Source organism: Melitaea cinxia, chromosome 24 (assembly GCF_905220565.1).
Source record: "Melitaea cinxia chromosome 24, ilMelCinx1.1, whole genome shotgun sequence".
In the NCBI taxonomy this organism is placed as follows: Eukaryota; Metazoa; Arthropoda; class Insecta; order Lepidoptera; family Nymphalidae; genus Melitaea; species Melitaea cinxia.
Window position 1 is genome coordinate 8,174,800 of NC_059417.1, and position 11,974 is coordinate 8,186,773.

General features: G+C 33.4%; 2 protein-coding genes across 2 annotated transcripts; one reads left to right on the forward strand and one right to left on the reverse strand.

Annotated features, from left to right (window-relative positions):
* Window positions 1-1,645: 1,645 nt before the first annotated feature.
* LOC123665676 (NADH dehydrogenase [ubiquinone] 1 alpha subcomplex subunit 10, mitochondrial) lies at window positions 1,646-7,016 on the reverse strand. Its single transcript, XM_045599941.1, has 5 exons — window positions 6,917-7,016; window positions 6,133-6,843; window positions 5,484-5,657; window positions 5,014-5,229; window positions 1,646-1,797 (listed from the first exon to the last, which is right to left on the reverse strand). The coding sequence occupies exons 2-5, from the start codon at window positions 6,829-6,831 to the stop codon at window positions 1,693-1,695; spliced, it is 1,194 nt and encodes a 397-aa protein (XP_045455897.1). The 5' UTR covers window positions 6,832-6,843; window positions 6,917-7,016; the 3' UTR covers window positions 1,646-1,692.
* Window positions 7,017-7,236: 220 nt separating this feature from the next.
* LOC123665704 (RNA-binding protein pno1) lies at window positions 7,237-9,901 on the forward strand. Its single transcript, XM_045599966.1, has 3 exons — window positions 7,237-7,595; window positions 7,736-7,898; window positions 9,532-9,901. Exons 1-3 carry the CDS (start codon window positions 7,366-7,368, stop codon window positions 9,874-9,876), a joined length of 738 nt encoding a protein of 245 aa, XP_045455922.1. The 5' UTR covers window positions 7,237-7,365; the 3' UTR covers window positions 9,877-9,901.
* The last annotated feature ends 2,073 nt before the right edge of the window (window positions 9,902-11,974 follow it).

An 11,974-nucleotide genomic window follows, 5' to 3' on the forward strand; every position in this document is an offset into this window, starting at 1 on the left:
AATCCATGGTTATGGTATGAATTTAGGTATTTAATTGACATAACACCTTGCCAATATTAACAAACAAAAAAAAGTTTCAAAAAAAAAATCAAAAAAATATTAATAATGAAAACAATTAATAAAATATTAGTGTGGAAGATTTTGACATTTTATAAATAACCAAATTATACATTTTTCAAATCTTTTTTGCTATATCATATGTATTTAAACAATTATTTGCATTTAAATATAAAAATAAATAATAAAATTTATTGCAAATTAAATATAAATTTATGACTGATTTTAATGAAACATCTAATAATAATAATAAATTGATGATAATTAAAAATGTACTTACCAGATTATTTTTGTGTTACATTCCATTATATTTGCATATTAAAAGTAAAATCACTTATTGTGCAGTGCATAATTTTTTTCTAAAATTGGAAATTCAGATGATATTTAAAATACATTACGAACTTATTTTTTAATTCAAGTTAGGCATTCTGTTAAATGACTGTTATGTAATAATCTTTCACTCACTAAGGGCCTGTGTCAACAAATAAAAGTGTATGTTTTATTCATTTTCATCATCGAATTTCACAATACTTATAGAATATTTCTATTCGCAATTGTTAAACTAAAAGTTGTAGTTAATGAATTGAAGCGAAACAGGTCCCAATGGCCCATTTTTCCTCCTGCGGTTAAAGTCTATTTGTAACTTATGTGCAGAATAAACTATCCACTACTGGTGAAACCGGCCCTTGAAACTTTAAATACAAATCTTCGACTTGTTTCAAAATTTGTAATAAATGAGTGCACCAATGAATTGTAATAAATTTCATGCATCAATTACAGAAATATAATTTTATAAAACATACTAGCCGACCTGGCGAACTCCGTACCGCCTTATTTTTTTTTCTTGAAAATAATAATTATATATATCGAAATAAAATATAGCCTATCTTTCAAGTTGGATTGAACTGCACATGGTGTGCGAATTTTATTATAATCGGTTATGTGGTTTAGGAGTTCATTGAGGATAAACATTGTGACACGAGATTTATATATATTAAGATAGGCACATGAGGAATACGATGAAATAATTATCTGTGGTGCTATTTGTAAAGCGAAAGATTATTGTTTTGTAAACATTTTAAATGTATCTTTTATAATAAAATAAATTGCTGACGAACATGTGTTTTATTTCGTCGTTTAATTTATAAAGATCATTGAAAAAATACATTTTGCTTTTTGTATATTTTGTCAATTATTACCTACTTTTTTTATTTTGCTATCGTTTCCCAAACGCCATCTTTTCTCTCTCATCTGGATTCTATGAACAAGTCTCTAGTCTGTACAGCTCTTTCTCGGTTTCCCGGCTCCGTACAAGGGACAAGTTACCATCATAAAAGGTCTCCATAAATAATTATGTTCTAAATAACCGGATTCTACACGTTTTATAGCTGCACACTACAATAGCTACCCCCTATTTTTAAAGATGATACCTAAATTGGGCGACATAATCGAACCAAACCTACTCACAAAGATTCAGCCTGTTATTACTTACTAAAAAAAAAACAGCAGTGCTGAAATATATAAACTTGATCATTTTAGTTACGGGCTTTATATAGTGTAAATGGAACAGATAATAAAAAAAAAAACATAATTTATAAACATTTTTAATAGGCTACTACATTTTACATTTTTATTTTATATATATTCTGTGTATTTCGGCAGTTTGTTCTTGAACAGTTGCCCTGCATCATTTTTGCCGTAACCCTCGATGTATTCGAAAGCTGGGTGTTCATAGATGACCTATAAAATATGCAAGTCTTGTCGTCAATGTTGATAATTATATCATAACTTTTTAATAAGGACAGAGAGAAATGAGAGAATTTTTAAAAGTAGACAATTCCAAATGAAAAGTTCTTGAAAAAATTTTTTTCAAATGCATCTACTGAGGATTGTAATAAAATTTTAATTTAATTTAAACCAAGTCCAATACATGATAGAAATTCTTAAAAATAATTTTAAGTGCGTAGTTAAAAAAAAAATAGTCAAATACAAATAATACAAATGAGTTTACAAAAAGTTTTTCAAAAGTATACTTGGGCCTCTAATGTTAAGAGCCATTTCACAATTTTACGCTCTGCAAGTTTAGGTAAATTTGGTCGCATCGCGCGATCTTTGTGCTAGTAAGTATAGTGTGACAACCAAAAGACCATCTTGATCATTTTCTAATGTATAATAAAAATTAGTCTCGCCAGAGGACTCGACGAATTCCAACCACCAGAGCAGGCTGGGTTTCGAAATGGCTACAGCACCGTGGACCACATCCATACTGTTCGGCAGATTATCCAAAAGACGGAAGAATATAATCAACCGCTGTGTATGGCATTTGTGGACTACGAGAAAGCCTTCGACTCCGTCGAGACCTGGGCTGTCCTGGACTCTCTGCAGAGATGTCATATCGACTGGCATATATCGAGGTACTAAAATCTATGTACGACGCGGCGACGATGACCGTTCATGTCAATGACCAAATAACAAGACCTATTTCCCTCCGGCGCGGGGTAAGACAGGGGGATGTAATATCACCGAAACTGTTTACCACTGCGCTAGAGGATGTTTTTAAGACCTTGGATTGGGGGGAACGGGGCATCAACGTCAACGGTGAATTCATCTCTCACCTTCGTTTCGCCGACGATATTGTCATCTTTGCGGAGACGCTGGATGAGTTAGGCCAAATGCTGGCCGGCCTAAACGAGTCCTCCCGACGTGTCGGTCTCTGTATGAACTTGGATAAGACGAAAGTTATGTTTAACAACCAAGTCATACCGATACCGGTATCGGTCGATGGTACCCTTCTCGAAGTTGTTCAGGATTATATTTACCTAGGCCATACTATCCAACTAGGCCGCAACAACTTCGAGAAGGAGGCCGATAGGAGGATTCGGTTGGGCTGGGCGGCTTTTGGCAGACTCCGTCGAGTCTTCACTTCGAAGATTCCGCAGTGCTTGAAGACAAAAGTTTTCGAGCAATGCGTCCTGCCTGTGTTAACATACGGAGCCGAGACGTGGACACTGACCAAGGGACTGGTCCACAAGTTTAAAGTCGCTCAACGTGCAATGGAACGGGCTATGCTTGGGGTCTCTCTCAAAGACAGGATTAGAAATGAGACTATCCGCGAGAGAACGAAAGTAACCGACATAGCCCACAGAATTAGCAAGTTGAAGTGGCAGTGGGCTGGTCATCTGTGTCGCAGGACCGATGGCCGTTGGAGTAGACGGGTCCTAGAGTGGAGACCGCGTCTTGGCAAACGCAGTGTGGGACGTCCTCCGGCCCGTTGGACCGACGATCTACGTAAGATTGCCGGTGTAGGCTGGATGAGGATTGCGGAAGACCGGGATGTGTGGCGCGAACTTGGGGAGGCCTATGTCCAGCAGTGGACTGCGATAGGCTGAAGTGAATAAAAATTAATAACTATGGTATAAAATGTTTTTTACATAATTAATTTGTTAAAAATTTCAAGTATGTTATATAACAACAGTCAATAAATTTAAAATAAAAATAAAAAATCAATTTTATGAAACAATTTTTTTTAAATTGATTTAGTTTATTCAGTTTACGAATGAATCTAATATTTACGATATGAATAAAATAGCATTTTATGACATCGACACCGACAAACATATTAATTAACAAATAACAAGACAAACAGATTGAAATGCCTATTTGTATTGATAATGTGAGAAAAGAAAATTAAATTATACATTTGTTTACAGAAATTATCATTATATTATTTTACAGTCATTTTCGTAATATGTTTATTTTATTTATATTTTATTATGAAAGTATCAAATGCGGTTTATCTTCTATAACAACAGGCGCTTGGCGCGTGTGAGCGAAAGAGACGGCTGCACACAATTTGGCGTGGACCTTACCTCTAGCGCTCGACTGATTTACTGGGCTTGATGCGTGGTAATATATACTATCTTTTTATTATTTAATATAAAATGTATTAAAAATGATTACATCTTTTATTTTATTTTATTTTTTTTGTATTCCTTAATGATGTAAGTTTACTTTGATGAAGATAGTTCGTTAAAATTTCTTAGTTTTCCAAGAAAAATATCGCTTTTAAAATTGTACTTATTTGGAAAATATTCGTAACTTTAAATTTTTTTTTATCGTTTAATAGAGATACAAATTGAATAAAAATCTGCGATAGTGCGCAACAAAATTATATTCCACATATTACGTATTTTTTTAAAATGGTTTCAACGTAGAGGTTATTGAAAAGTAGGACTTCAAAGTATACATTGCGACCGTTTACCCAGGGAGAGGAGGCTGATGAAAAGGTTAATAATTTTATACACATAATATAAATCAAAATTCTGATCTGACTATGGACTACAACAAAGGTTGCTCTATTATATTTCAAGAATATAAATTACATTATTGCATCCACCACTGAGATTAACGACGTCAAAATATTACAATTTCGCGGATTGTTACCGATTTTTGTGAAATGGCTCTTAAGTGGACTTGACTTGTTTTGAAATTGATGTTTCATAATTGTGTTTGCTGGCAAACGAAGAAAAACCGACTTCAATTATATCGACAAGTAATACAATGTAGGTAGACAAAAAAATTATCAAGTAAATACGCATTATCGAAGATTACTCCAAAAGTCGTAATCAGATCTCGATGAAATTCAAATGTGACCATACGATAAACATCGGCTTTCTATTAAATTAAAAATCATCAAAATCAGTAAACCCATTAAAGAGTTATACGGATTTTCGAGAGTTTCCCTTGATTTCTCTGGGATCCCATCATCAGATCCTGGTTTCCTTATCATGATACCAAACTAGGGGTATCTCCTTTCCAAATAAAAAAAATTATAAAAATCGGTTCATAAACGACAGAGTTATCCCTGAACATGCATAAATATATATATATACAGTCGAATTGAGTAACGTCCTCGTTTTTTTGAAGTCTGTTAAAAAATAAAAATATTTCCCTTACCTTGTCTCTTAAATATCCATCATCAGCATCAGTGATTAGCTCCGGTACGTCATACCGAGGTATGTTGAAGAGGTTCATCAGGTAGTTCTTGTAGTTGGTGTACAACATCCGCTGGTCGGCCCACTCCATCTCACGAGGGAGACGCCAGTCCTTCATCTTAGGCTCCTCACGGTGTGTGTACTGCTCAAAGTTGAGACGCTCGATATCTTCAACGACCTATGAATGATAGATATGACAAATTAGTTAGGTGAGAGTTTGTTTCATATCACTGACAGATCAATGAAGCGGTCTTTTCCCTGCTTATAAATAATAAAAAAATAACAACACACAAATCTACTTAAGAGCAGTGTAGGAAATTTAGCTGTGATCTTTTGTAAGGTACTACCCCAGTCAGGCTGCTTCAAATTTTGTACAAGACATTTCCTACCTGTCCAATCTGAATAATTAAATTCTTAATTTCAAATACTTACAACTTCTACATCACCACCACCACTCCAGTCGTAAACGAGCAGTTCCGCGTGGGTCGATATGTCTCGGAGATATTTATTCTTGTATTGATGTTCAATTTCAGTTAAAAATGGTGTTGTAAGAGCTTTGCCCTCCATTTCATGTTTTAGGCCACGTTTCTTGACTGCTTCCTGTACCTATTTTTTTGTAAATTTGCTTGATTATTAATTTTTATTGTGAGGTATTTAGTACAAGAATAATATCTGGTTAGGTTTTTACTGTTACTTTTGTTAAATTAACAAATTATATATATTGTAACTTTTTTTTAATAGACCTATTTTTATGGTAAGTTATGGATAAGACCCAAACTGATCTTTGTAAGTATTGTCCACTTCTCGTGTATAACATAATGTATTAAAATCTAGTTTTTCTTGTTAAATAGACTTTCTCATACAACATAAAATATCCAAATTTATCTAGTATCGTCAATTGCCTTTAGGCAAGGCAATAAATGATTATTTCTACTTAATTAAATTAGTATTAGATGTTTATATGATGAGAAAAGATTAACACCACTGTTTTCAACAATGATTCTTATCAGATTTAATTATTTACTGAAATCTTGTTTAAATGAGTAGTACGAAATTACTAAAGTAAATAAACTTTTTATACCTTATTAACAGACACATCAAGATAGATGACTAAGTGAGGTCTCATGAGATCTTCAATCGTATTAGCCCTCAATTCATAGTACACAGACTTCACACCTTTACTGATGTAGTTCTGAGAGACCATGGCTTCTAGGAAGACAAAGTCTGAGTATGGAGACCTCTCGAGAACAACACCTTGGCCAGTATTGAGTAAATGAGCCAGGGCATCAATGTATTGGCTGTATCGAGCCATGTACATCATAATTTGGAAGTTGCCGGCTAGACGGTGATTCGGTGAGAGATTAAAGTTGACATGGTCGAAAGTTCTCGTGTCTTCTGGTATGTCCTTGTCGAACATACGTATATCGACACCATTAGGTCGGACGTAGTGGATATCCATATTGGCTTCGGGGAAATGCTTCATTCCGAGATCCTCAGCCAGACTAGCGGCGAATGTTGTCTTACCCGCAGCTACAGGGCCCTCTACTACTAGAACTTTTGAGTTTTCATCGAATCGATGTGTCGTTCGGTCAACAAGACTACGTAACCAGCCGTAGCATTTGTTCTCATAGTCAAATGGTGGAGGCTTCGGTGGACGAGGTCCAAGGGACTCCCGAAGAGTTTTACCCATTATGGTCCTGTTCTGAATGACCGTACATCCTGCTATTTTTCCACCTTGAGGGCTGAACTTGACTAAAGTGGTTCTAATTAAAGTCGCCATGTTCTTTCTTGACTGTAAAAAATATATAATTAGAACTCATTCATTTATTAAATTATATTAAAAAGAATTAGGTTGCTTTTCTCACCTTTCTTTAATTCATAATAACAAAAATTGTACTAGGAGATGTGACATAACATCTTCATTAAATTTTTGACATATGTAAATTACGTCAAAGTACTCTGAAAGTTTGAACTACGATACTTAATTACATACTACATAACATAAAAATAATTAAATAGGTATAATTTAGTGTTAAATTTAATTTTTTATTGTATTGATTTTATCTCTACAAAAAAAAAAAAATACAGTGAATGAGAGAAAGCTATATTTTAATACTGGTAATATTTTATTACCATTTTTTTTTCATTTTGAGACATGACAATATCTGTTTAATCTATGTGACAATATAACTAAACATTTCTTTTGGTCTGTGGCAGTGATCTGGAGCCATGTGAAAATTATTTAATAACAAAAACTAGCACGTTTTTTATTTGTCCACACATAAAGTGGCGAGAATTTAATTAATAACGCAACATGGAAACCGAAAATATTAATGTAGATGAGTTTTTGCCAGCAAAGAACCCTGTAAAACTAAAAAATGTTAAGCAAAATGCAGAACCTGGCGAAATTATGGAAGTTGAAGAACAAACAACAGGTCAAAAGAAGTCTAAGAGTAAACGATCAAAGCTAAAGAAAGTGAAGAAAAATGCTGAACCAAATGAATCTAAAGTTAATATGAGAAAAGTTGCAGTACCTGCTCACAGGTATAACCTTAAAATGGAAATCATAATTTTTTTTTAAATGATAGTTACAAGAAAATAAATAGCCGAAAGCCTTTACAAGTAAATTATTATAATAATAATTAATAATATATATTTTAATAATTTGTCTTTATTTTTCACAGGTATACACCTCTAAGAGAAAACTGGTTGAAAATTTTTACACCGATTACGGAACATCTACAGCTCCAAGTGAGATTCAACACCAAAACACGAAATGTGGAAATCAGAGTGGGACCGGAGACGAGAGACGTTGCAAATTTACAGAAAGCTGCTGATTTTGTTAAGGTAATTCGAAATTTAATTTCAAAAATAGAAACAAAATGCAGTGTTGTAATTAGGTCTGGACGCTGTCCTCTAGAATATGAGCAGAATGTTTGTACAATATATATTTTACCACAAGTCTTTTTTCATAATTCTACTGTTACATTTTACTTTAAATTTACCTATCTTTGGGTTTACCCTGTGTGGTTGTTAATCTCGTTACTCAGTGAAGTGTGTTCACATCCTTGTATTTAATGTGACCCCACTATGCACTCCGATGTTACCATATATGGCTAATTAATATGTGAAATAATATCAAAAATTTAAAATTTTGTTTGTTGGGAGCAACAATTGTAAAAAGCTCTTAAGTGCAACTGCAAGGTTGCATGACAAAATTGTATGAGAGGCTTAAAGCCTATTGTCTGTAAAACCTACTGTCTTGAGAACAATACAGAGGTGGCCTTGGCAATACCTGTGATAAGTGTACAGCCTATCTGATGGTAAACAAATGCACATTGCCATCCCTAGCCCAGATCCTCCCCAATATCTCTGGCTTCCTTACTTACCACAGGAATACATTTTTTTTTATTTGTTCAAAAATACAAAAAATACATACTTAACACTTATACATAAGCCTGCCACGAAAACTCACAAGAGCTTATCCGGACAAGCTGCCGTGTCGCATACCATATTATCATACAATATCTATTCCCTACCATACCATATTATAGCAATTACATCTAAACTAAGGTAATTACCAAAATTTAGTGACTATTAAACGCTTAAAGATTTCAATAAATGTTCTTTTAATGATCTTCTATATTTGCGTTTGTCCAGGTATAACTTTTGTAGGTCTTCGGGAAGTTCATTGACAAATGCAGGTATAATAGTGTTTAACATTCTAGCTCCGTAAGAAATTCTAGCATTCGGTATAACAATTTTTTTTGAGTTTTGAATATTTCTTATGGTATTGGGTCTACATTTTTCGATTAATAAAAAAGGATCATTAACTTCATTTAGGATATTGAATTTTACCAATGTAAATGCATTACAATATTTAAAAATATCACTTTCATTCAAGATACTTTTATTTTTAAATTTTGGGATAATGGTTTTTAATAAACGTAACTGTAAAGCATAAATATTATTTAAATGTGTTTTATAGGTCCTACCGTAGCTACTTAGTCCATAACTGGTAACAGATTGAGCCTTGCCTTTGCCAGCCTTTGGTGCCATCACCACTTGGAGTAGTATTATTTGGCAGATCTCTGCATTGCTTACAGTTATTGGCTATTGCAGCATTCTAGCCTAAATGTGTTATTTTAAATATTTGCATATTATATTCCTTTTAGGGTAATGTTTTTTTTTATTCACACATAGCCAAAGTAGGCAACTAAATACCTATCCATGTTTAAGATAATAGCATTTTTTGCATATTGGAAAAAAGCACATTTATCATGACATGTTTAGGCTAATGTGTTTGTAATATTTCCATCGGTATGGTATCTATTTACCATCAGGCAGTGTTGCTTTTTTTGACACCTTTATATTGTAAAACAAACTGTTCAGTTAAAAAAAAGTGAACTTTGATCTTACTAATAATTTTAATTTATCAATTACATACAATAAAAAATTTATTATTTTGTTTTATTTTCAGGCTTTCATATACGGCTTCGACGTTGAAGATGCATTAGCCCTACTGAGATTAGATGATCTTTTTGTGGAATCATTCGAAGTAAAAGATGTTAAGACACTGCAAGGTGATCATTTAGGGAGAGCCATCGGAAGATTAGCAGGCAAAGCAGGACGCACGAAATTTACCATTGAAAATGTAACAAAAACTAGAATAGTGCTGGCTGACTCAAAAATTCATATCTTAGGTAGTTACCAAAATATAGCCTTGGCCCGACGAGCTATATGTAACTTAATTATGGGTTCCCCGCCTTCAAAAGTGTATGGTAATTTGAGGTCGGTGGCTAAAAGGGCCTCTGAGAGGTTTTAAATGTTAATAAAAGTCTATTTATGTAGTTACTGTTTCATTTATAAGTTTCTTGTATTGTACCTTATACAATTAATTCTTTAGTACCTGGGTGACCGAGCCTAGCTCGGTATTTTTAGTAAATCGTGTTTTTTGGAATTCATATTTAAATTCGAATTACATATTTATAAAATATGAATAATATTTTTTTTAAAATAACGAGTGCAATTAAAAAAAAGGAAAAAAATAATTGATCAGGAACATTGGGATTTGAACCATGATCTCCTCGGTTGATCCCGACCGGCCGATTTCCCACCGAGCTATTACAACTTTAATGACAGTTGCGAAATTTACCTTCGTATTCTAACGATATTGTAGCTATTTTTTCACTCCCTAAAAACAGGGATAAAACGTCATTTTCTAAAAATGAATCCTAGTTAGATGGATTTATCTTCCCCGAAACCTCCTATATACTAAATTTTATGGAAATCGTTGGAGCCGTTTCCGAGATTCAGATTATATATATATATATATATATATACAAGAATTGCTCGTTTAATAGTATTCTTTATTTATAAAATAGCAAACAATGTTCAAGTTTCATTTATCATTGAATTAATTGACTAGCCCGTTGGCGCAGTTTGTAGTGACGCTGCTTCTGCTCTGGGGGTTGTGGGTTCAATTCCCAAACTAAGTCTGTAATATATATATATTTATTTAGTAACAGCTGTGCCTGCTACTTCGTCCACATGAAAGTTAAAAATAATTATTTTTCAGTTCACACAGTTACAAAATAAATTTCTAAAATAAACGTTGCCTATGTTACTTCTTATTACAACAGCTATCTGCCAGTAAAAGTCCCGTCAAAATCAGTCCAGACGTTTCAGGGATTAGCTGGAACAAACAGACAGAGACAAAAATTAAAAATAAAAATAGGTAAAAAAACTTTTTAAGTTAAACGGTTTTATGTTAAACATACATTGCAATGTTTAAGATAAATGTACTAAAAACCAAAAAATAATAAAATAGATACAGTCGTGGGAATTATAAACATATGCATAGACTAGACTAAAATAAAACCGTGGGGCACGTCAATTGTCTACAATCGTTGATTAAAATGTTTGTTTTGTAATGTTACACTATAATTAGGCAGTTGTTCAACCGACAACGATGGACGTGTGATAAGTAGGGCTAGAATGTGGAAACAAGCTAGCAAGCTCGATTATAAGCGAGTTTTAGGGTTTCATAGTGGTGAGCGAGTAGTACTTTTATCATATGTTTTGTCGATTAAAGACAAACTACGAGCAGTGAAACGATTCCTCGCCAGCTAGCAGTGTGAATGTCCAACGATAAACTAGTTGAAACATCTCTTTTATTTACATGGAGTGTATAACTATTGGAATTTCCATGAGCAAGAAAATAGTAAGTAATTTCCTCACCGTCTGCGGGCCAACTGCCTATTTTAACGACGAATTAAACGATTCTTCTATCGCACATTAAGTCGATAATTTGTAGACAATTGACGTGCCCCACGGTTTTATTTTAGTCTAGTCTATGCATATGTTTATAATTCCCACGACTGTATCTATTTTATTATTTTTTGGTTTTTAGTACATTTATCTTAAACATTGCAATGTATGTTTAACATAAAACCGTTTAACTTAAAAAGTTTTTTTACCTATTTTTATTTTCTAGTTTTTAGTTTTTATTTCGCATTCTGTTTAATTCATTTAGTGCTTCATTATTGCAAGGCCCATCTTAAATATTGAGGTTGTATAGTGCACTGTATTCTTCTTGTCAAGCCCTTTTATTTGATACCCATATTGGTGGGATTGATAAAAAAATGTTATCAGACATTTGGTAGCGGCGGCCAGCTTAGATTTCAATTTTGCATAGTAAATTGTATTCTACTTGTTGAGCACTTTCATTTGATACCCATATTGATGGGATCGATAAAACCTACGTTATCCGCCATTTTGTAGCGGCCGTCATCTTGTATTTCAATTTTTTATAGTATATTGTATTCTGCTTGTTGAGCCCTTTCATTTGATACCCATATTGATGGGATTGATAAAACCTACGTTATCCGCCATTTTGTAGCGGCCGCCATCTTGGATTTCAA